The sequence below is a fragment of the Grampus griseus genome, assembly GCF_964374135.1.
Source record: "Grampus griseus genome assembly, chromosome: 10".
Taxonomy (NCBI): domain Eukaryota; kingdom Metazoa; phylum Chordata; class Mammalia; order Artiodactyla; family Delphinidae; genus Grampus; species Grampus griseus.
Window position 1 is genome coordinate 63314593 of NC_139004.1, and position 25917 is coordinate 63340509.

Genomic DNA, 25917 nt, shown 5'->3' on the forward strand with positions numbered 1-25917 from the left:
CTTGCCCCAGGGCACTGAAATTAAGCAGATTAAAATGTTTTCAATAATAATTTTTCAAGAGTGCATAATTTTAAGCACTGTCGCCATTCAGCACATGCCCTTCCCTTACAGATCCATCTGCTTAGAAAGATGACACAGGTGAGGTTTCCATAAACAGAGAAAGAGGGATAGTAACCATTGGGCCCTTCTGGAGCAGAAGGCCACTTGGTATGTTGGAATTTGGGGAACATTTTGATGGCTCAGTGACACAGGTGGATAATACAATTAAAAAGTAGTCTGGGGAAATCCTATGAGAAGCTTTGGTTCAAAGCTGTTGGAAAATTCTAGCCTAATAAAAGGTAAGGTGAAAGTTAAATCAAGCCAGGACAGTCTAACATTTGCCAGGTCCTGCTGTCTTGGGAGAGACGATAGGGCTGGCCATTCAGTACTCCAATCTCCTGCAAACCACACCTACTACACTCTGGACCCCAAGGGCAAGGGTAGCTGGCCACTGTGAACCTGAGGCCTACCAGGTCTGAGGGGGTGCCCATGCTACCTTCCACAAGGGTGGCAGAGCTCTGCCCTCTCAGTTTGGCTAGCTTGTGCCTGTCCTTCCTCTTCAGAGTATGATGGAGGTGACTAAGGCAGCTCAGGAGCTCAGGGTGCCGTCACCTCACACAGTCACCTAAGCAGGCACTCTGCCTTGCCCCCCTCCCTGCCCCCCATCATCACCCATCCCAGCCAGGGAGAGAGGAGGAACCAGTCAGTTTCTGTAGACTCCTAGGGTGATATGAGGGCTTGGGAGAGACCCACATGTTCTGGAACCAGGTCCACAAGTGCAGGTCTGGTCATTGTGAGTTTCTTGGGAAGAGGCCAACCCTCACAGTAAGGCCTGAGGGAAAACTGTTGGGTCAGAGACCCAGGAGAGAGTCATGGGGACTTGGGAATTGCTGGAGTGCTGGGATGACTAAGCAGGGAGTGAGATCACAAAGTCCAGCTCCATATTTGGCAGAAGAGGAAACTGTAGCCCAGAGAGGGGAACATGATGAGCACAAGTACAAGGAGGACTATCAGGGAGGCTCCCCTGAGAGGACAGCCAGGCCTCTTGGGAGAGGGGAGGCTTTGAAGGGTCTGGCCATAATCAAGAAGAAAGATGATGACTTCAGTGACACAAAGTTCAAGAGCATCTTCACTGAACAACTGAAAAAACAGTGGCTCTGGGACCCTCCCCCAGAGTACTCTGCCCTGATGTCCTGTGCTCCTCCAGCCTCCACTTCTCCTGAGGACAGACAGAGGGGAGGAAGAAGTGGCCTCCGGGAGGGACTGCCCTGGAAACATCAGTCACAGGAGCCACGGGGAGCCCAAGGAAACCAGCAGAATGTAGCCAGTGAGGAAGACCAGGTTCAGGAAGCCTGGCCCGGCCCTACTGACGAACCTCACATCACTGATCTGTTTCTTGATCCAGTCGGTGAAGTGGGAGGTGCTGGTGTAGATGCCCGGGAAGCGGTGCCGGCTGCAGCTAAAGCTCCAGTTCAGCACCCCCACCTGAATCCAGGTGTGGTTCACTTGGCAGACAAGGGAACTGCCAGAGTTACCCTGTGGAGGGGAGGAAGGGAGGCATAAAGGAGGCAGCAGGAAGGCCTCCCTGCAAGTCCTGGACAAATAAACTTGCACCTTCCGGGGCCATATCCTTAGCACGAGCTGTGTTAGGCCCGTGCTGTCCCTGATATCAACGCATGGCTATGAACTTGCTCTGTGACATGGAAGCACTGCACTGGGGCCCAAGTTCAGGATCACAATGGGCTCTCTCTGCATTCCCCTGCTAACTCTCTGACCATAACTGCCGGTCCCCTCCTCTGCCTTCTCTTTAAATCGTGGTGGGCCTCCAAGGTGTTGCCCTTGACTTTCTTCTTTCCTACAATCCTGCTTACAGAATGAGCCATTTGAAATGCAAACCTGCCCCCTCTCTCTTTGTGCAAAGCAGGTGCATGTATAAGAATAATGTTTACAACAGCATACATCAAAAAGTAGTAGCTGTTATTTCTGCTGATGGTGGGTTTATGATTTTCTTAAAACTTTCTTACATTCTTCTGTATTGTTGAAAAGTTTTATAAATCTGAAAAACAGCTCATGCTCTCCCTCCCTCCCTCCCTCCCTCCCCCACATATATGTATATTTTTTCTTGTAGTGTAAACCAAGATTTATAAGACATAATCTAATGAAGAGTGCATAAAACATGTAAGGAAAAAATAATAAAACTATACTTAAGAACACAAAAGAAGACCCACATTAATGTACAGATATACCGTTGTTCTTAGATGAGGCAACTTAAAACAATGTAAAAAAGTCAGTTCTCAACATTTGGCTTCCTACAGTATGGAAGACTAGATCCCCTTTCCCACCTTGCTGAAGATAACTAAACCTGTGAGATTTTAAATGCATGGGTGAGCTAGCAAGAAAATAAAGACTCCTCAGAGTGCAAAACCCAAGGGAGGGCTAAAACACAGAGCCATCAGCAAAGCCCAGAAGATGACTTTTGCCCCAAAGCCATAGGCCAAACCCAGTGAAACTGAGCTTTGGTTTTCACAGCCTCATTCACGGGTGCAGAAGACGAAAGGCAAAACCCAGGGCCTGCCCAAGGAGGGGAGCCCAAGAGGAAACCTCCTGCAAAAAACTATACCTCCCAGAAAGGACCACACCTTCCGAGTGACGATAAACTAGGAACACCTGCCCTCATGTGAACTTGCAACTTGAATTCACACTGTCTGGGTGGTTAAAAAAACTTGAGCCAAGAATGTCATTTAAAGAGGTCCTGGGTTGGTTTTATGTCCAGGTATCTGGCAGAAGCAAATATAGATTCTGACTGAAGGAACCCACTTTCAAGCCATGCTTCAGCGAACTCCCACAAAAAAAACACTCTAAAGAACATGTCCTCTTAGAACATCACCCTGCACACAGGGAAGCTGAGGCACCAAGAGCAAATGCCAGCCAGCAGAGAAAAACCAAAGCAGCATCAGAGCCTTCCTGGTTTGAGATTCAGTAATCATCACGTGGAAGCCTCCAAGTTTCTGGTAATGCACTATTTTATAGGCTTGGTGCTGAGGGTATTGGTGTTGGTTGTGTTATTCTTTATTCTCCATACACATTTTATAAATATTCTTTTATCTGTATTCAACAGAGAGTGAAAGAGTCAAAAATTATAACAATGTCAGTTCCCCTTATGTTGACCTCTAAAGTTCAAGCGATTCCAAATAAAATGTCAGCAGGATTTTTTCAGGACCTTGACAATCTGATTCTAGAACTGATATTGAAGGATAATAGTCCATGAATTCTATGACAGGTTTGAGAAAAAAAGAGCAAATTGGAGAGGCTGGGGACTGGAGAAACATCTAAACAGAGTTAGATCTATTTCAGAGCTATAATTATAGAAACCACGGTACTAGCATAGAAACTGAAAAATAGACCAATGGGGCAATGGAGAGCCAGCCAGATGCCTGCAGGTGGAGGAAACTTGGCACATGCTCCAGAAAGTGTCATGACTGAGAAAGGAGGTCTCTGCTGTAGATGGTGGAGAAACTGATGGAGAAAAATGAAGTTGGACCCTGCCATAACAAAACTCCAGAGGAAATAAAATTCTAAATGTGAAAAGTGAGAAAGATAAAGCTAATTAAAAATGTAAGGCCATGACTTTATGACTTGGGATGAAGCACATGTTTTAAAATAAGATAAAACCCCACAAACCTGAAGAGGGCAAATGTGTTAGGTTTAATTACATCAAAGTTAAGACCATCTGTTCAATGAAAGACACCAAATCTCATTGAAGATAGATGATGAATTAAGATAGGGCATTTTCTCTGTCTAAAACCAACTAGAGGTCAATTTTAGCCTATCTAAGGAAACCCTGAAAATTAACAAGCAGAGAAAGTGAGTTGAGGGAGACTTGAAGGTTTCCATGTCTAGGCTGACCCAGTTGTCAGCTCCCAGTGTCCAGACCCCCATGCTCCAGAGGAGGGAGATGGAGTAGGGCTTGGCGAAGTTTAAATCAAATTGACTTTTATGTATTCACTTATTTTTTGGTTGCATTGGGTCTTCATTGCTGCACGTAGGCTTTCTTTAGTTGCCGTGAGCAGGGGCCACGCTTCGTTGTGGTGCCTGGGCGTCTTATTGAGGTGGCTTCTCTTGTTGTAGAGCACCGGCTCTAGGCGCGTGGGCTTCAGTAGTTGTGGCACGCGGGCTCAGTAGTTTTGGCTCGCATGCTCTAGAGTGCAGGCTCAGTAGTTGTGGCACACAGACTTAGTTGCTCCGCGGCATGTTGGATCTGCCTGGGGCAGGGCTCGAACCCGTGTCCCCTGCATTGGCAGGCGGATTCTTAACCACTGTGCCACCAGGGAAGTTCCAATCAAATTGATTTTTAAATTGAGACTTATAATACGACAAGGTATTTAATAACTGAAAGTAACTGAAAATTATGAGCTCTGCCCAAAATGATGTTTGGAGAAGGGAAGAAGATTTGACACAGGGCATATGGGGGCAATGACTGGAAAGAATAAAACTATTTAATGTGGATTCTCGAACAAACTGAGATTCCTCAACAAACAAATACAGGAGAGGACTGCAGCACAACATCATTTATGCAAAGTAAAATATACACCTAGCAACACTACGCATTTTTCAAAGATACAGACTTCTTTAAAGACATGTATTAAACAGATTTCAGTAGGGGCCTTTTGTGGAGAGAGAAAATGGAAGATGAAGGGGAAAATCAAGCCAGTGATAATCAAGCTAGTGATAGAGATATGGTTGACTGGACTCTGGCAATCCAGAGAAAAAGAGAACTCAGAGGGAGAGAGAGAGAAAATAGAAGAGAGAGAGAAAGATCTTGTAAGTGGACATTCTCTTACCACAATGAAATTAAGCCAGACTCCAGTAACAAAATGTGAACCACCCCCATCAAAGAAAAAAAAATTAACTTTCAAAAATGTTAAAGTAAAAACAGAACTAAAATCTACAGTTAGAGTGTAGAAAGATAAGAAGGCCATACATTGCAAAGCCCATGGGATGTGGGCCTGAATTTCACACAGAAGAGTCTTAGTCTAAATACTTTAATACCAAACAAGAGGGAATGAAAATAAATTATTTATTGTCATCATCAATTATTTATCACTGCACATTCAGCTGAAGACACTTGAAAAGGAATTAATAAAGACAAAAAGCAGGTGTCATGCATTAGAAAGCAAAAAAATCATAGACTTGAGGAATAAAATCAATAAATTGTACTTAAAAAACAACAACAAAATAAATATCTTGTAAGTCCTACCAAGAAAAACTCAAAGAGAAGGAAAATTCAAATACTTTGTGGTATAAGTAGAAAAGAGACTAGAATCAGACCCAGGGAAAATACACTTTCTAGTATCTGAAGACTATTTATAACTTTCTCTTTATGGATCTAAAATCTGGATGAAATGAATAATTTCTAAGAAAATCCAATAATCACGGACAAAACAACTTAAAGTATTGCTCAAGAACTACCCCTTCAAAGGAAAACAGGCCTATGTGGTTTCGCAAGCAACTTCTATCCGGCATTCAAGGAGCAGATAATTTATGTTATTTCAAATGTTCCAGAACATAGACTGTGCTTTCAAGTGAAGCATATTTGTGATTCTATAACTTGACAAAGGGGGTGCCTTCTTCAACACACCTTCGGTGGAGCCCAGCCTCACTGGAGGAAGACAAAACAAAACGCAAAGGCTGCGTGGATGGTGTCTCATAGGACTGCTGTTCCAGGGCCAGTACCTTTCCTGGGCCATGCACCAACACTATCCTGTGCCTGGCCCAGAGCCCAGCACGGGGTGTCTTGTTGGATGAACAAATAAATTAAATGTATTCTAAAAAACGATATTATAAATCTGAATCCAACAGATGAATGAAACCAAAGCACACCATGACCAGGGAGGGCTAATCCTGGCAGGCAGGGTAAATGGACATGAAGAATCTGTTCATGGAACTGACTCAGCACTCTAGATATGGAGTCCAGTCAACCATATCTCTAACTCACTCTAGCTGAGTTAGAGTGTAGAGTCATCGTGATAGCTGCACAAACCACATTTTACGAAGCATAGCATTCATTCCTGAAATAAAATGCCACAGTGAAACAAAGGAATGGCTCTCTCCTCGACAGATGATATGCCACGTTAGCAACATGCTTCATGATGAAGTGTGGGAAGAACTTCCAGGAAGGTAAGCAACAGGAAAAAGTAGAGCTACAATTCCAGGTTGCTTTTGGGGAGCAGTACCCAAAATAATGAAAAAAGTAAAAATCATGAAAACGAAAGAGGCAAAATCATCACTAATTGTAGCTCATATGGGCATAAACCTGGAAAGCCCAAGAGAGTGAATTAAAAACTCTTGGATATAATAGAAGGGTTCAGTGAGCTGAACTCCCAGATGTTTTCAACAAGATGAGTCTGGGGGATGGAAATGAGGCAAGTGAAAAGGAAGGCTCTTGTCCTGCTAAGGAGGAAGCAGTAGACATTGATTAACTCTAGGTGTTAAGTCAAGTTTAAATACATGTGTGGAAAATATCTGTAGTACAATGACGTTGAGATATGACAACTTTTAAACCACTACAGGGGAAAAGTGGAGTGGAAAAAGAAAATCAAACCAATACATAAAGTAGGGGGATAAAAAGAAACATTCTTCTTGGTAAATGAATTAAAGGAAAGCCTCCCAAATGTGTTGAAAAATATAGCACTGAGCATTACACTGTTTATTAAAAGACATACCTAAAACAAGATAACACAGTGTCTCCTGGAAGACAGAGCAATTGTTCTGGAATATGATTCTTGACATTGCAATAAACAAGAGAAAGAAGTAAGAGGCATACATATTGAAAAGTAAGAGACAAATTTACCATTGTTTGCAGATGGTATGTCTCAAAATTAAAGAGAATCCATTATATCCACTATATCTAGGAATTTTGCTTATTACAAAGTAAATACACAAAAAATCAATATATAATACAAATGGAAAATACACTGAAAAAAACATTTTATATTACAATAGAGATGTAATATAAAATATCTAGGAATAAAGTTAAGAAGCAGCATGCAGTAATTATATGGAGAAAGCTATATAAACTCCAGCTCTAGGGACACAAATAAAATAGAGCAAAATAGAGTCTATTTTCCCAAAATCACCACATGATTTTCCTTTTAGTATTATACTGAGATTGTTCAAAAGAAAATGGGAAAAAAAACCAAACACTTGGAGACTAAACAACATGCTACTAAAAAACCAATGGGTCGGGCTTTCCTGGTGGCAGAGTGGTTAAGAATCTGCCTGCCAATGTAGGGGACACGGGTTCCAGCCCTGGCTGGGGAAGATCCCACATGCTGTGGAGCAACTAAGCCCATGCACCACAACTACTGAAGCCCGCATGTCTAGAGCCCATGCTCCGCAACAAGAGAAGCCACTGCAATGAGAACCCCACGCACTGCAGTGACAAGTAGCCCCCGCTTGCCACAGCTAGAGAAAGTCCACGCACAGCAACAAAGACCCAATGCAGTAAAAAATAAATTAATTAATTAAAAAAAAAAAACACCAATGGGTCAACAATGAAATCAAAGAAAAAATCAGAAAATACCTCGAGACAAAGATTGTTCAATTAGAATGAACATGGGAGAAGAGCAAGGTAAATTCTTTAAAAGAAGAATAATGGATATGGGAACATATGTGTATGTATAACTGATTCACTTTGTTATAAAGCAGAAACTAACACACCATTGTAAAGCAATTATACCCCAATAAAGATGTTAAAAAAAAAAGAGAAGAAGAATGAAGGAGGACTTGCCTTACCACATACAGAAAGGAATTATAAAGCTACAATAATTTAAAAAGAGTGGTGGCACATGAATGAGACTGCAAAGGGCAGAAATACACAAAAATAAGATGGGAATGTATGATATAATAAAGAGGGCATTTCTAATTCACTGCCGAAAAAAAGTATTCAATAAAAATTATTGACATAACTGGCTACATTTGGAGAAAAATAAAACTGGTTTCCTCTCTCACCCTTCTAGATGAATCAAAATTAAAATATTTAAAGAAAAAATTAAGAACATGTATGAGTAAAGAATTTTATAATCTTAGGGTAGGAAAGATATTTCTAAGCACAGCACAAAAACTACAATCATTAAGGGAAATAACAATAAATATGAACATATGAAAATTTTAATAATTAACTCTATGGGAAGAAATCCACACGTAAAAAAGGTAAATCATGGACAAGTAGTGTAAAATATTGTAAAGCATTTCACAAAGGGTTAAAACTTCCGGTTCCTAAAGTTTTTTTTTTTAACTTTTTATTTTGAAATAATTTAAGACTTACAGAAAATATACAAGCATAATATTTTTACCCAGACTCACTAATTTAATGTTTAACCATATTTGTTTTATCTTCTCTCTCTCTCCATAAGTATGTGTGTATGTATACACCTATACTTATGAACCACTTAAAATTAAGTTGAAAAAGACATGATGTTCCTTTACCAATTACCACAGCATATAATATCTACAGTTTTTACAAATCAATAAAAAGAAAAGTAGTTTAACAGAAAAACATGGACAAAGGACAGGGAAAAGTGTAAATGGTACATTGAACACAAAAGGCATCTTCATTGGAATCCCCTTTGTCCCTTTAAAATGTATTTAAGGGGTGAGTTCTTTCTCTGATCCTGGGTAAAAACTGGGCAGAGTCAGAACGTTTTGCTCACTGTGATTAATGTAATCATAATCAGTATGATTACGCTATCACATAAACATCTCAGTCCGGAAATCAGAATATCCATAGTCACGCAATAGTCACAAAGCTAGACTTGATTTAAAGTCAAACTTCTCAATAGATAACTAATTAGGACCTACTGTATAGCACAGGAAACTCTACTCAATATTCTGTAATGGCCTATATGGGAAAAGAATCTAAAAAAGAGTGGAGATATAGATACAGATATATCTGTATCTATATCTATATCTATATAGATAGATATATCTATCTATATCTATATAGACATAGATAACTGATTCACTTTGCTGTACACCTGAAACCAACACAACATTATAAATCAACCATCTTCCAATTCAGCCCCATTTACTTCATCACTCCCCTCCTTTGGGGCAAAAGCCCCAGTGCAGCAAGAAGGAAAAACACACACTTAAAGGGAACAGAGCTGGCTCAAGCCCGACCTCAGAGTTTCTGCTCTAGCAATGTGGGAGCAGACTCCACCCCTGACAGGACACCCACAGCCAGGGAGCAGAGAGGAAGTCCCACCGCACACCCTGTTCAGGCTCTAGCTCCTCCATCACCAGCCACACCCTCTATCAAAGTGATAGTGGCCAGCACACCATGAGGAAAGACGTGGCTGGCATCTGCATCAAATTCGGCCCTCACACCAAAGACACTGGGCACACACAGTCTATGTAGGGACACTCCCACGTAAAAACACCACTTCAAGACCACAATAGATAACTGTTTCACCTAAATTCACAGAAACACAGAAAGTTAAGTAAAATGAAAAGAAAGAGGAACTACTCCCAGCTGAAAGAGCAAAAGAAAACCCTTGAAAAACCAAATAATGAAACAGATAATCAGTCTACCAGACGCTGACTTCAAAAAGTTGCTAATATCCATGTGCCGTAACTACCGAAGCCCACACGCCTAGAGCCTGTGCTCAGCAACAAAAGAAGCCACTGCAATAAGAATCCTGTGCACGGCAACGGAGAGTAGCCCCTGCTCACCGCAACTAGAGAAAGCCCACGTGCAGCAACGAATACCCAATGCAGCCAAAAATAAATAAATAAAACAAATAAATTTATTTTTTAAAAAAAGAGGGGCTTCCCTGGTAGTGCAGTGGTTGAGAGTCCGCCTGCCGATGCAGGGGACGTGGGTTCGTGCCCCGGTCCAGGAAGATCCCACATGCCATGGAGTGGCTGGGCCCGTGAGCCATGGCCGCTGAGCCTGTGCATCCAGAGCCTGTGCTCCACAACGGGAGAGGCCACAACAGTGAGAGGCCCACGTACTGCAAATAATAATAAATAAAAAATAAATTAAAAAATTTAAAAAAAAGAAAAGGGGGAAATTTCCACAAAAAAGTTGCTAATAAAAATGCTAAGTGGGGCTTCCCTGGTGGCGCAGTGGTTGAGAGTCTGCCTGCCAATACAGGGGACATGGGTTCATGCCCCGGTCTGGGAAGATCCCACATGCCACAGAGTGGCTAGGCCCATAAGCCATGGCCGCTGAGCCTGCGTGTCTGGAGCCTGTGTTCCGCAATGGGAGAGGCTACAACAGTGAGAGGCCCACGTACCGCAAAAAAAAAAAAAAAGTGCTAAGTGAATTAAGAAAGAGTATCAATATAAACACAGATGCTTTTTAACAAGGAACTAGAAACTATAAAGACCTAATCAAAAGTAGATAATTCAATTTCTGAGATAAAAAGCACTCTAGAAGCAATGAATAGCCAACTAAATAACAAAGAAGAACACATAAGAGATCTGGAAGATAGAATGATGGAAATAACCCAATCAGAACAGCAGACAGACAGACAAATGGGAAAAAAAAAAAAAGAAAGCAAAATATGAGATCTATGGGATAATATAAAATGTGCCAACATATGCATAGTAAGGGTTCTGGAAGGAGAAGGGAGAGAGAAGGGGATTGAAAATGTATTTGAAGAAATTATGACTGAAAACTTCCTAAGCCTAAAGGAGGAAACAGATATCAAGGTACAGAAAGAACAGAGGATCCCAAACAAGATGAATCCAAACAGGCCCACACCAAGACATATCATAAGTTAAAATGTCAAAAGTTAAAGATAGACTCCTAAAAGCAGCAAGAGAAAAACAGAGTCATGTACAAGGGAACCCCCATAAAGCTATCAACTGATTTCTCCGCAAAAACTTTGCAGACGAGAAGGGAGTGACATGATATACTCAAACTCATGAAAAGGAAAAACCTGAAACCTAGGATAGTCTACCCAACAAGATTATAATTTAGAACAGAAAGAGAGAGAAATAATTTCTCAGACAAGCAAAACTAAAAGAATTCTGCAATACCAAACCTACCCTAAAAGAAATGTTGAAGGATATTCTCTAAATGGAAAAGAAGAAAGAATCTGTCCGAAAGGGAAAATCCCAATAGGAAAAACAAATATATAGTAAGGATTGAAGATAACTTAAGTAAGCCAGTACATAGAATAAAAAAACAAAAAATATTGTAAAAGCAACTATAACTACAATAAACAGTAAAGGGATAAGCATGAAGATATAAAACATGACATCAAAAACACAAAATCTGGAGGAGGGGAGTAAAAAATGTAGATCTTTTAGAATGTATTTGAACTTGAATGACTTCAGTTTAAAGCAAATAGATATAATTAGGGGTCAATATATATAAACCCCATGGTAACCACAAATCAAAAACCTACCTATTGTAGGTTTTGTATACACAAAAACCAAAAAGAAAGGACCTCAAGAATACTATGAAAGAAAATAATCAAACCACAATGGGAAAAACAAAAAAAAAGAGGAAAGGAAAAAATAAGAACTACAAAAACACTGGAAAGCAAGGAATAAAATGGCAATAAGTACATACCTGTCAATAATTACTTTAAATGTCAATGGACTAAATCCTCTGATCAAAAGACATAGGGTGACTGACTGGATACAAACAAAACAAAACAAGACCCTTCATTATGCTGCCTACAAGGGACTCACTTCAGGGCAAAAGACACACACAGACTGAAAGTGAGGGGATAGAAAAAGATATCTCATGCAAATGTAAATGACAAGAAGGTGGGGGTAGCAATACTCATATTAGACAAAATAGACATTAAAACAAAGACCATAATGAAAGACAAAGAAGCATATTATATAATGATAAAGGGATCAATACAAGAAGAGGATATTACACTTGTTAATATATACACTCAATACAGGAGCAACTAAATATATAAAGCAAATACTAACAGACATAAAAGGAGAAATTAACAATAATACAATAACAGTAGGAGACTTTAACACCCTGCTGACCTCAATGGACAGATCATCCAGAAAGAAAAACAGTAAGGCAACAGAGTTCATAAGTGACACCAAACACCAGTTGGACTTAATTGATATCTGTAGGACACTACATCCAAAAAAGAAAAAAAAAAAGTAGAATACACACTCTTTTCAAGTGGGCATGAAATATTCTCCAGGTTAGATCACACACTAGGTCACAAAACCAGCCTCAACAAATTTAACAGGATAGAAATTACATCAAGCATGTTTCTGACCACAATGATGTAAAACTAGGAATTAACTACAGAAAGAAAAATAGGAAAAGAACAAACACGTGGAGACTAAACAACATGCTACTAAAAAACCAATGGGTCAATGATGAAATCAACGAGGAAATCAGAAAATACCTCAAGACAAATGAAAATGAAAACACAACTTTCCAAAATCTTCAGGATGTAGCAAAAGAGTTCTAAGAGGGAAGTTTATAGTGATACAGGCCTTCCTCAAGAAAAAAAGAAAAATCTCAAATAAACAACCTAACCTACCACCTAAAAGAATTAGAAAAAAAAAAAAACAAAGAAAGCCCAAAGTCGGCAGAAGGAAGGAAATCATAAAGACCAGAAAGGAAATAAGTAAAATAGAGAGTTAAAAGATATATATATATAAAAGAATGATGAAACCAAGAGCTGGTTTTTTGAAAAGATAAATGAAATTGATAAACCTTTATCCAGGCTCACGAAGAAGAAAAGAGGACCCAAATAAACAAAATAAGAAAGAAAGAGGAGAAATAACAACCAATATCACAGAGATACAAAAAATCATAAGAGAATACCATGAACAGTTATATGCTAACAAATTGGACAATACCAAGGAAATGGACAAATTTCTAGAAACATATAGCCTGCCAAGACTGAGTCAAGAAGAAACAGACAATTTGAACAGACTGATCACTACAAGTGAAATAGAATCTGTAAAACAAATAAACAAACAAACAAACAAAAAAACTCCCTGCAAACACAAGTCCAGGTCTGGACAGCTTCACTGGGGAATTCTACCAAGCATAGGAAGAACAGGTTACACCTACCCTCAAACTATTCCAAAAAATTGAAGAGGAGAGGACACTCCCAAATTCATTCTATGAGGCCACCATTACCCTGATACCAAAGCCAGAAAAAGACACTACCAAAAAAGAAAATTACAGGCCAATATCTTTGATGAATATAGATGCAAACATCCTCAATAAAATATTAGCAAACTGAATCCAACAATAAATAAAAAGGATCATACACCATGATCAACTTGGATTTATTCCAGGGTCCCATGGATGGTTTAACATACACAAATCAATCAATATGATACACCACATTAACAAAAGGAAAGACAAAAACCACATGATCATCTCAGTGGACACAGAAAAAGCCTTTGATAAAATTCAACATCCAATCATGATAAAAACCCTCATCAAAGTGGGTATCTCAACAACATATGGGAACATACCTCAACATAATAAAGTCCATTTATAACAAACCCAGGGCCAACATAATATTCAACAGTGAAAAGCTGAAAGCCTTCCTCCTAAATTCAGAAACAAGACAAGGATACCCACTCTTGTCACTGCTATTTAACATAGTATTGGGAGTCCTAGCCACAGCAATCAGACAAGGAAAATAAATAAAAGGTATCCAAATTGAAAGGGGAGAGGTAAAACTGTCACCTTTGCAGATGACATGATACTCTATATAGAGAACCCTAAAGTTTCCACCCAAAACTATTAGAACTTATAAATGAATTCAGTAACTTTGCAGGATACAAGTTGAATATACAGAAATTTGTTGCATTTTTATACTCTAATAATGAAATACCTGAAAGAGAAAGTTTTTAAAAATCCTGTTTAAAATAGTGTCAAAAACAAACAAACAAACAAAAAAACTAGGGTTAATCTTAACCAAGGAGGTGAAAGACCTATACACTAAGAACTATAAAACATTAATGAAGGAAACTGAAGAAGACTGAAAGAAATGCAAAGATATCCTGTGTTATTAGATTTCAAAATTAATATTATTAAGATGGCCATACTATTCAAAGCAATCTACAGATTTAATGCACTCCCTATAAAAATACCCAGGAGGGCTTCTCTGGTGGTGCAGTGGTTGAGAGTCCACCTGCCGATGCAGGAGACACGGGTTTGTGCCTCGGTCTGGGAAGACCCCACATGCCACGGAGCGGCTAGGCCCGTAAGCCATGGACACTGGGCCTGTGCGTCTGGAGCCTGTGCTCCACAACGGGAGAGGCCACAACAGTGAGAGGCCTGCATACCGCAAAAAACAAACTAACAAACAAAAAAATAACCCAGGAAATTTTTCACAGAACTAGGATAAATAATCCTAAAACTTATATGGAACCACAAAAGATATCAAATTGCCAAAGCAATCCTGAGAAAAAAGAACAAAACTGGAGATATAACTCTCCCAGACTTCAGACTATACTACAAAGCTACAGTAATCAAAACAGCATGGTATTGGCACAAAAATGGACACAGAGATCAATGGAACAGAAATAGAGCCCAGAGAGAAACCCACAAACCTACAGTCAATCTATGACAAAGGAGGCAAGAATATACAATGGAGAAAACACATTCTCTTCAACAAGTGGTACTGAGAAAACTTGACAGCCACATGTAAAACAATGACGTTACAACATTCCCTCACATCATATATAAGAATAAATTCAAAATGATTTAAAGACCTAAATGTAAGACATGAAACCATAAAACTCCTAGAAGAGAACATAGGTGAAACACTCTTTGACATAAATCAGAGCAATTTTATTCTTGGATCAGTCTCCTAAGGCAAAAGAAATAAAAGCAAAAATAAACAAATGGAACCTTATTAAACTTAAAAACTTTTACACAGCAAAGGAAACCTTGACAAAACAAAAAGACAACCTATGGAATGGGAGAAAATATTTGCAAATAATGTGACTGACAAAGGGTTAATATCCAAAATATACAAAGAGCTCATACAACTCAATATCACAAAAACAAATAATCCAATCAAAATGGGCAGAAGACCTGACTAGGCATTTTTCCAAAGAAGACAGGCACACGAAGAGATGTTCAACATTGCTAATTATTAGAGAAACACAAATCAAAACGACAATGAGGTATCACCTCACACCTGTCAGCAAGGCTATCATCAAAAAATCTACGAATAGATGGCGGCGGGGTCGAGGTGAGGTGTTGGCAGTAGAAAGGGGTTCGGGTGCGGGGGGCGGGGGAACGCGGAGAGATGGCCCGCGCCGGCTGCAGGGCCGGATGAGAAGCGGTCGCGCTGCGGGTGTAGGAGAGAGTAGGGTGCCCGGGCGCCACGAGAGTATGACGAGGGTGTACAAGCTGGTGTGGCGGGTGCTGCACGCTCTGCTCTGCCTGCACCGCATGCTCACCTCCTGGCTCCGTGTTTGGTCCGGCACCTGGAACTGGATCTGGTGGCGCTGCCATCGGGCCGCCTCCGCCGCTGTCCTAGCGCCGCTCGGCTTCACGCTCCCCAAGCTCCTGGCTGTCGGCAGGAAAGGCAGGAACCGCCGTCACCACCGGCATCCACGCGGGGGGCCGACCCCGGCCGCCGACCACCCGCGGCTACGCTGGCGCGCGGACGGCAGTTCCCTGGAGAAGCTGCCTGTGCACATGGGCCTGGTGATCACCGAGGAGGAGCAGGAGCCCAGCTTCTCGGACATCGCAAGCCTCGTGGTGTGGTGTATGGCCGTGGGCGTTTCTTACATTAGCTTCTACGACCACCAAGGTATTCTCAAAAGAAATAATTCCAGATTGATGGATGAAATTTTAAAACAACAGCAGGAACTCCTGGGCTTAGATTGTTCCAAATACTCACCAGAGTTTGCAAATAGTAATGACAAAGATGATCAAGTTTTAAATTGCCAATCGGCAGTGAAGGTGCTGTCCCCAGAAGATGGAATAGTAGATATTGAGAGCTGCTCAAGACTTCTGCCAGTTAGTAGCTCAGCAGCAAAAGAAATGCACAGATTTGGATGTAGATATGTTAGACAGTTTACTTAGTTCAAATGGTTTCCCTGATCCTGATTTAGTATTGAAGTTTGGTCCTGTGGACAGCACACTAGGCTTTCTTCCCTGGCACATCAGGTTGACTGAGATTGTCTCTTTGCCTTCCCACCTGAACATCAGTTATGAGGACTTTTTCTCTGCCCTTTGTCAATATGCAGCCTGTGAACAGCGTCAGGGAAAGTAGCGATCCCTGGTTGTGTAATTTGATTTCAGGCTTTTGGAGAAAAGGACTCAAGTGACTCTGATGTTTACAAAACACCTATGAAACCCTGTACACATCTAGTTCATAATCCTCATAATTTATCAACACAAAAAAGTGTCTTACTTGAGAGTAAGAGTACATCTATGAGTGTGTATGTGTGCGTGTGTGCATGTGCATGCGTGTGTGGAAATAAACTTATAAATGGGGGAAGTATTGGAGGAGGAAATATGTGGACTTGCACCTTTGAGCAAATAGCAGCGATGTTTTAGGAGCTGAAATTTCAGATTTACACGCTTCAGCCCCAACTACTTCCCTTTTTTGTGGGGAGAGAAAGGGGTGATTAAAGCTGTTTTGTTGTTGTTTGGGGGGGGAGGGGAATAACTTTTGTTCAGTCTTTCCAAGTGACCAAACTTTAATTTTTAAGTATACTGATGTATTAAACGGAAGCATTCTGAGTTTGAGGGATCTCCAGAGGAATGAAGTTCTGTGTTGTTCACATGTTAAAAGTTTGCTCACCTTTGGAGCAAAGGGAATACATATTTTCAGACATCCGTCCATTTTCATCTCTTCGTTATTGTCAAAGTGTGACTTGAAAATGTCGCTCTGTTGTCTGTGTTCTGGGTTGTGAAGATCACTTGAAAAAGAACTCTTACAACATTGAAATGCAGAATTAAAAAAAATTTAAATATTGTATGAGGCAGTCATAAAAGGTGAAAAGGTTGTAATCTTAAAAGTAAAGGTGAAACTTTCCTGAATAAGGAAAGAAAGTTTTGATCTCCTTTTCTGTTTGGTGGGCAGTGGGCTAGATAGTACCCAAAGCTGGTTTAAAAAATTTCCATTAACTGTGTTTATTTAAATAAGCATTTGAGGGAAATTACCGAGGCAGCTCTTTTCCTCAAAAGTAACCTGTTCCTCTTTGGAATAGCACATTTAGGACCATGTTAGTACCCAGGATTTTTACTTAATAAATCCTGACGGTGACTTTGCGTAAAAATATGATCTTTAAGTAAGACTGAGGCCTGTGTAGGTAATAAAACATTACCAAAGTCTACAAAGTAATTTAATTTTGCATGTTCTCTTTCATGGCAGAGAACAGCACTGGTTCTGTTACTTTTTAAATGAAGAAATGATTTTTTGATAGGTGTTTAGTTTTTCTTCCCTCACTGCTGATACTCAGACAGAAACCATTATTCTTTATATTTGATGGGCTGTTTTCAGAAGAATCTTATTAACAAGTGCACAATAGTTATCCAAAATTGTATGTTTAGAATGGAGTAGTTTAAAAACTAGGGCTCAGACTCTGAAAAATAGCAAAGACTGGATTTGGAAAGCAAGGTCTGGAATTGCTTGCCAAATTCTGAGGCTACGAAGAATAAATGTTTTGACTTTGGATTCCAAAACCTCATTTATGATTTTAAAAAACAGTTGAAATAAAATGATTATAAACTAAAAAAAAAAATCTACGAATAACAAATGTTAGAGAGGATGTAGAGAAAAGGGAACCCTTGTACACTGTTGGTCGGAATGTAAATTGGTGCAGCTATTACGGAAAATAGTATGGAAGTTCCTTAAGAAACTAAAAGTAGAGCTACCATATAATCCAGTAATTCCACTCCTGGGTATATACTTGGAAAAAACAAAAACACTAATTTAAAAATATACATGCATCCCCAATATTCATAGCAGCCCTATTTACAATAGCCAAGACATGGAAGCAACCCAAGTGCCCACCCACAGACAATTGGCTTAAGAAGATGTGAGATATATATATATATAACAATGGAATATAACTCAGTCATAAAAAGAATGAAATACTGCCATCTGCAACATGGATGAACCTAGAGAATATTATGCTTAGTGAAATAAGTCAGATAAAGACAAATACTGCATGATATCACTTATATGTGGAATCTAAAAAATAATACAAATGAATGTATACGCAAAACAGAAACAGAGTCACGGATATAGAAAACAATCTTGTGGTTACCAAAGGGAAGAGGGAAGCAGGAAGGGACAAATTAGGGGTATGGGATTGACAGATACAAACTACTATTCAATATATATAAAATAGATAGGCAACAAGGATATATTGTAGAGCACAGAGAATTATACTGATTATCCTGTAATAACCTATAATGGAATATAATCTGCAAAAACACTGAATGACTACGCTATACACCTGAAACTAACACAATAAATCAACTATACTTCAATTTTAAAAACCACAAGAAATACTTGTCTTAAAAATGAAAAAAAATTTTTTGAAGGTGTCCAACTCAAGAAATTATCCCCTGTGTATACAGAAATTTGATTTATGAGAGAAGTGGTGACAGCCAGTACAGGAAAGGGTTTTTTCAGCGAACGACACTGGGACAACTGGTAGTCCATACACAAAATAAATAAAAATAGACCCCTAAATTACACCGTTCACAAAATGAATGCACATGGATTCAAGACCCAAATGTGGAAACCAAAATTCCCAAACTTTTAGGAAAAAGAAAACATAGGAAAATGTCCTTATAACCTCAGGAAAATGAAGGATTTCTTAAATAAGCATAAACCAAAAAGGAAAAAAGAAGATATGTTTGATTGAAATAAAATCTAAATTGCTATCACAACATTATGTCAACTATACTCCAATAAAAATTTGTTTTAAAAAATCTAAATTGCTGTTGAGCAAAGGAGAGTATATACAAGATCAAAAAGAAAGAAAATATTTGCAATATACACAATGAACACAAAATCAGTATCCCAAACATAAAAATACAATAAAAAGAAAATGGCAAACAACAGAAAAATGTGTAAACTATCTGAACAAGTGATTCACAGAAAAAGAATTATAAATGGTGAATAAACATATGAAAGGATGCACAGTTGCATTAGTAACTGGGACAGGTACATGCAACCGCAAAGGGATACTATTTCTCTAGTTCTCATCCTCAGAATGGAAAACATTTTACAGTCTGACCAATACCAAAAGTTGACAAGGATATGGAACAATGGAATTCTCAAACACTGCTGTAAGAATATAGATTAGGGGCTTCCCTGGTGGCGCAGTGGTTGGGAGTCCGCCTGCCGATGCAGGGGACATGGGTTCGTGCCCCGGTCCGGGAAGATCCTACATGCCGCGGAGTGGCTGGGCCCGTGAGCCATGGCTGCTGGGCCTGCGCATCCGGAGCCTGTGCTCTGCAACGGGAGAGGCCACAACAGTGAGAGGCCCGCACACCGCAAAAAAAAAAAAAAAAGAATATAGATTAATACAATCACTTTGGAAAACAATTTGGCAATGACTATTAAAGATGAAAGTATGCACAGCCTATGACCCATCAGTTCCTTGCAGGATGCACCATACTGAGAAATTCTAGAACATGTAAATAGGGAGATGTGTGTAAGAATATTCAGAGCAGCAGAGTATGCGATATGAAAAAATTAGAAGCTACCTCAATGTTTATAAACAGAGAATGAATAAACTGTGGAATATTCACAAAAGAGAATATTGTAGATAGAGCTATTAATGAATTACAGAGGCATGTATCAATATGGATAAATCTCAAAAACAATGTTGACTAGAAGATGCAAGAAGCAGAAGCTTGCTTACAGAATGATGCCATTTATGCTAAACTCGTTCCACCAGCATCTGGCCCAGATCTGGGCATGTGACTGATGTTCAGAAGTGCTCAAATAACCTGAGAAGTACTGCCATTATTAACCATAATTGTGGAGAGGAGTGAAAAGTATTTTCACCCTTATTTTACACATTGGGAAACTGAAGCCCAGGGAAAGGAGATTTTCATAAGGTCTCCCAGTGCCATGTGGAAAGGAATGCATGACCACTGAAAGTCGTCTTCTCGCCCGGGTCTAGACACTGTGCACCTGACAGGTGTCCATGCCCCACTGTAAGATGGCACAAATCATGTCATTCCCTATTAACTTTTTCTGGCCCTTCAAGAAGAGGAACTTGTACTGTTTGTTGATTGCAGATCTTGTTGTTTACAATCTTGACAGCCACCTCCTGAAGACTGTAGGAGGGCTGTGGGGTCTCTGAAGAGAGAGAGATCCTGCCTCGTCATCCCTTCAGCTCTTTGGCACATCTCCCTCTTGGAGCTATCCAGATTCGTAATGTGGGAGGCAGGGTCATTTCCTGGGATAGTGATGTATAAAGGCCCCAAACCACAATCTGACTTTTGAAAAAGCCCGAGCTCATTAAAAAGTCTCCCGAGGGGCTCAGACCAACATCCAAGCACTGAATGAAGCCAAGGAGAGATTACCCCAGTAATTCACATTCCATGAGGGTGAATGGTTGGGCACTGCTCCATGGCTACCTGCCAATGTGGCAAGACCCTAGAGTCCAGAGTGAGCCACCCGTTGGAGGGCAGGACCCCACAAAGGCTCCTCAATTCTAGGACCTCAGAATGACACCAACAAGGGACAGGAATTATTGGTGTTCAAGGTAACAAGTGTTTACAATGGCCACCCAATGCCTAGGTACCCCCCTGAGACCACAGTCCTTGTGCCACCTGCAGACAAAAAATCCCATTAATAGCCAAAGATTAATTTCCTTCCAGGCGGCAAGGTGAGAGCTTGACATTGGAGTTAACTTAACTTTGGGAACTGAGGTCCATACACGCCACGAGTGTCTTTTACACCAGGGCACTGTGTATATCCTCCTATCAACAGAGTTCAGGGCAACTTGCAGCACGTGTAGGTGCTCAGGAAATATTTGCTGACGGAATGAATGAGTGAATAAAGGAATGGATGGAGGAGCCCGTGGTGGAGTTATGTTCTGAAGAGGCAGGTGTCTTGGGACCTTGGCCTGCCTTCACTTACCTTGAGTATATGTTTGTCCCCACCCGATCATCCAGCACATGGATCCAAGAGATGGCTTGAGTTTAGGGTTAGGTAGACAGGCTGGATGAGGGGGGACCAGGAGACAGAGTCCCTGAGCTTCAGGAGGGCAATATCCTGGGACATGAGGCTGGTGAAATCCTCATGAATCACGATGCGAGTGACTGAGAGTTCGGTGCCATTTTCTGAGAGGCATTGAATTCCCATCTTCACGGAGTATGATCTGGGGTCCTTGGATCTGCAGGGTCACGGGTAGGAGGCAGATCACCAGCAGTGAGGTCAAACATGGAATGGTTGGAGAGACACAGGCTGAGCACAGGGCTACCCAGCCAGGCCCCTACTCCCGGATTCCCAGATTCAGCAGGGCCTCCTAGGCCAGAAAGCAAAGCCCCTGAGACTGGAGGGCCACCCTGACTGAACTCTGAAAGCAGTGCACAGCTGTAAGGACCCACTGGTGGTGGATGAGGGAGCCACTGCAGTTGTTCGCGTCCAAGAATAGGATGCTCACCTGCCATGGCCATTTGCCCGCCTCTACTAGCTTCCCCTTCACATTCTTGCAGGAGATGTTAGCCTGACCACAGGCCTGGAACCAGGACCCTTAGAAAAAAGGTAGAGAGGGGGCCATGACAGCCCCATGCAGACTCTCGGGCAGCAAAGGGCAGCCCTCAAACTTCCAGCCGTCACAAGCAGCCACTGCCACATGCACATGCGGGGAGGGGCTTTTCTCACCACCCCCAAAGTGGCAACCAAAGGCCCAGAGGCAGCAGGAGCCCCATGTTATAAAGACAGCCTCCAAACAACGGGGACCAGACAACCCCTCCAGGGCTTCTTACAATCCGTCAGCCCAGGATTCATCCCTTCTCCCTTGTTTACACAAGTGAAGGAGAAGAGAGAATCATCAGAGGGGTGAGTGTCAGTAAGCGCTAAGTGATGGGGCACAATGAGCAGGGCTGCTAGTCAGTTGTAGCCAGAAAGCAATGGACAGTGATGTCACATTGTACAACTCCAGGGCATGCCTCCATAGACCACCAGCCCTGGAGGTGCGCTCTCTGCGACCATACCAGGAAATGGTTAGAGATGCTTATCAATTTCCTCCTTGCCCCTCACTGGCTCCAACAGCAGGAATGGGAGCAGTGGGGGCTGCATTGAAATGGATAGGAGATTGAGATTCTGAACTGGACCACCTTGGACTGGTATTTAATAACTGAATATCACTGAGGACAGGAAAGGGAGAAATTCTACAGCAAAGGTTGGAGACCAAGACTAAAGACAAATTAAAAGGTTCCTTATGTATAGCCTGCTGTAAAGTTTGGGCTGCCCAAGAAGCTGTCACAGGCAGTTATGGACCTCCTCATACAGGCAAAGTTGGACATGTATTTACACTGTCTCAAGCAGACGTAGTTCCAGAAAGTGTTCCCTTCAGCAGTTCAGTGTGCAGTGCCAACCAGAGCTTCAGGGACTCAGCAGCAGCAAGCAAGGCTCGTCCTTGCCTGGGAACGGGGCGGGGGGCAAAGGGGGGCAGCAGGGGCGCGTTCCGTGGTGGTGGTGGAGAGGGTACAACAATCAACAGATCAGGCTAATAATCTATTGCAACTCATACACATTAGCAGAAACATCTACTGGGCTCTGCCTCATAGCAGTCCCTCAGAGGGTCCCAAACCATTGATGTTTGGTCTTGTTCCACCATGTCCCAGGGCTCCTGGTACTGCTATCAGATATGGATGGCTGGTCCCCTTGCCACACACTCCCATGGCTGCTCCCCCCAGGGATCCACAGGTACCTGCACAAGCCCCAACATCTCCATGGAGTTTCGTCTGCCTTGCCCTCTCATTGCTCCATTCTTGCCCATGTTTCTGTCCAATGGCTTGCTGTCTTATATTCTGTCTCCCCCAAGGGGGAGCCACATTTCCAGCCCTTCTCATATACTGTGGTGGGTTTATGGCTACCTTGTTTCAGATTACAGCCTGCTCCAATGGAGACTTTGGTAGGAAAGAGAGGGCTTCCAAAGCCTTGCCCTTGTCTCTCTCACAAAGCTTAGGCCCTGGAGACCCAGGGTCCCACAGAATGAACTTTGCTACTTAAAAAGTGACAGCTCTGGGCTTCCCTGGTGGCGCAGTGGTTGAGAATCTGCCTGCTAATGCAGGGGACATGGGTTCGAGCCCTGGTCTGGGAAGATCCCACATGCCGCGGAGCAACTTGGCCCATGAGCCACAACTACTGGGCCTGGGCGTCTGGAAGCTGTGCTCCGCAACAAGAGAGGCCGCAATAGTGAGAGGCCCACGCACCGTGATGAAGAGTGGCCCCCGCTTGCCGCAACTAGAGAAAGCCCTCGCACAGAAACGAAGACCCAACACAGCCAAAAATAAATTAATTAATTAAATTAAATTAAATTTAAAAAAAGTGACAGCTCTAAGAGGTAGGGTTGGGCTTTGCTTCTGTGCTCCACACCCTCAGTGGGTTCCTCAGTTTCAGAGAACAGTACTCCTCACAACTCACGTCCAGGACAACGCTGACTCTGATCTCCTTCCCCCAAACCTTATACAAGATGTGCAGGATTCAGCCTGGAGATGCCAGCACCAAGAACAGCAGCTGAATCTGGAGGGAGCCATGATGGATTAATTTGGGGGCATGAGGTGTTGCGGATCAATCTTGTCATAGACACAGTAATACCATTCCATATATGGGGGACACTCAGTGGCTCAAACAGATTCCACTGCGGACCACCTCTACCCCTTCTTGGAGTTCGAGTCCAAGCGCTCCCACTCACAAGCTGTATTCCGATGTCACCCCGTGCACTCACAGGTGGCAATGGGAATGTGTGTCTTGGCTCATGACCTCTGTCCCTACAAGGTCCCAGACCCTCACCCCCACATCATCACAGGCACAGCAGTTAGCTACAAGGAGCAGTGCACATCCTCACCACCCCCAGACGTCACAGATACCTGAGGACAGCACAGAGTAGGAGAGCACTCATTCACTCACTCACTCACTCAAGGAAGGGGAGTCACACAGTGAAGGAAAAGGACAAATTCCCTAAGGTGGGGAACACATCCCTACTAACAGATGCCACGCCAGCAAATTTTCTGCCAAGGGGCAGAATGGACAGCTGGCAGGTGACCTGAATCAGGGCTGCCACCACAAGATTACATGTGGTCAGTTAGGGTGGGAGCCCAGAGACCTTGTCACATGGGGTCCCACACTTTTTACCCCCAAAGAGTCTGCTGAAAACTGGTACTGAATACTGGCACCACAAGCACTTAGTTCTCTGGGCCTCAGGTTCCTATTGTGAAATGTGGATATTGGTAAAGCCCACTTCAGGGGGTGTTGAGATATAAGCCATGTGAATGATACCTTATGTGGGATGAGCAGTCACCCACATATCACATCGTCCTCATCACAAGTCCCAGTTCTCTGAGATTGTGCCTCCCAAATCCGTTCCATGGATATTACTTTGTTTCCATTTTTAATAAGGCTCTTTCCTCATGTTCATGGTCACTGGCAAACAGGAACTGCCTCGACACTGTCTGGGTCCCCAGGTTTGGCACACCATGCAGTCTGATGACGAGATGCCCATCAGGAACAAATGGAGGCCATGCAGGCATGAGGACAGTGGACATAGGCACCCAGGCAAACAAAGCCCTCCTGCCTCTCTCCCATGCTCCCAAAGCCCTACCTTGAACATAGAGATTATTCTCAGCCCTGGCAGAAGGAAATGGAGATGCGAGGCCCTGAAGATCTCCCTGCCCACATGCCATGGCAAGCAACTGCACGGCCCTCACTGGTCCTCGTTATGGGACTTGGAGGCAGGGTGGGGCAGGGCATCTCTATTGTGTGAGAATTCTAGAACTCATGGTTTGTTCATGCAGGGCAGCAGGGAGTGAGCCTCCGCCCCAGGGTTGGGGGCTCACCCAGCTGGGGCAGCAGCAGGAGGCTAAGTAGACAATGTGGCCTGCCAGAGCCATGATGTGATGCTGCTGCCAGACACCTCTCTGGAATGGTGCTGCTGATGCCTTGCCCTGAACCTGTGACAGCACGTGCTGTCTGGCCCGAGACACTGCCTCCTGGGCTCAGCCTTGGCCTTGATGGGGCCCCTGTATCCCTAACCCTAAGTCTGTGATAGCGCCAGGTATCTGGCTTGTGACAGTGCCTAGTGCCTGGCCTGTGAGGCACTCCCAGTGCCCAGTGCAAGTTCCTTTATGAAGCCCTTCTCATGGCTCCCCTGGAGGTATGGAAACTGAGGCTCTGAGAGGGGGACGGCTAGTTCCTTGCTGTGACTGATTGAGCTGGAACTGAAGTTTTCCTTTTTCCCACTTTGCATTTTTAAGAGAACAGCTCATGGGTAGAGGCTAGGTGTTTCGGGCCTGGGAGGTGAATTCCTGAGAGGAAGCAGCTTGCAAGCCTGGGTCTTCATGAATCAGCAGAATAAATGACATTTTGGGACCCCTCTCCACCACTCCACTGAAGTCCCCACCCCAAGAATCCCCTGAGGGACTGTCCATGAGGACGGCTCACTCCTGCTCCGCACCGTTGCCAGTGTTGTCAAGATCATGGGTAATGAGACTGCTGCTCATTACGCTGCTAGAGGAGATGGACTGGGGCCAGCACTGTGGAAAACTTCGGAATCATTTAGCAAAGCAGAAAATGTGCCTACCTCACAACCTGCAGTTCCACTCCTGGTTGTGAGCCCTAGAAACATCATACACGTATGCAGGAGGAAAGACACATGAGACTGTTGGCAGCAGCACTGTTGGGTAGAGCCCCA

At 42.5% G+C, this 25917-nt stretch overlaps 2 protein-coding genes across 2 annotated transcripts; one reads left to right on the forward strand and one right to left on the reverse strand.

The window, feature by feature from the left end:
* Positions 1-1320: 1320 nt before the first annotated feature.
* LOC309828741 (putative serine protease 46) lies at positions 1321-24910 on the reverse strand (the record flags this gene model as incomplete). The annotated part of the gene is given in 7 exon segments (XM_082664271.1): positions 1321-1575; positions 20184-20276; positions 20278-20351; positions 21138-21218; positions 21221-21386; positions 21565-21752; positions 24829-24910. Coding segments are annotated over 7 exon segments (939 nt in total).
* LOC309828740 (dehydrodolichyl diphosphate synthase complex subunit NUS1-like) lies at positions 15344-16292 on the forward strand (the record flags this gene model as incomplete). Its single annotated transcript, XM_082664270.1, is given in 2 exon segments — positions 15344-16011; positions 16013-16292. Coding segments are annotated over 2 exon segments (948 nt in total).
* Positions 24911-25917: the final 1007 nt, after the last annotated feature.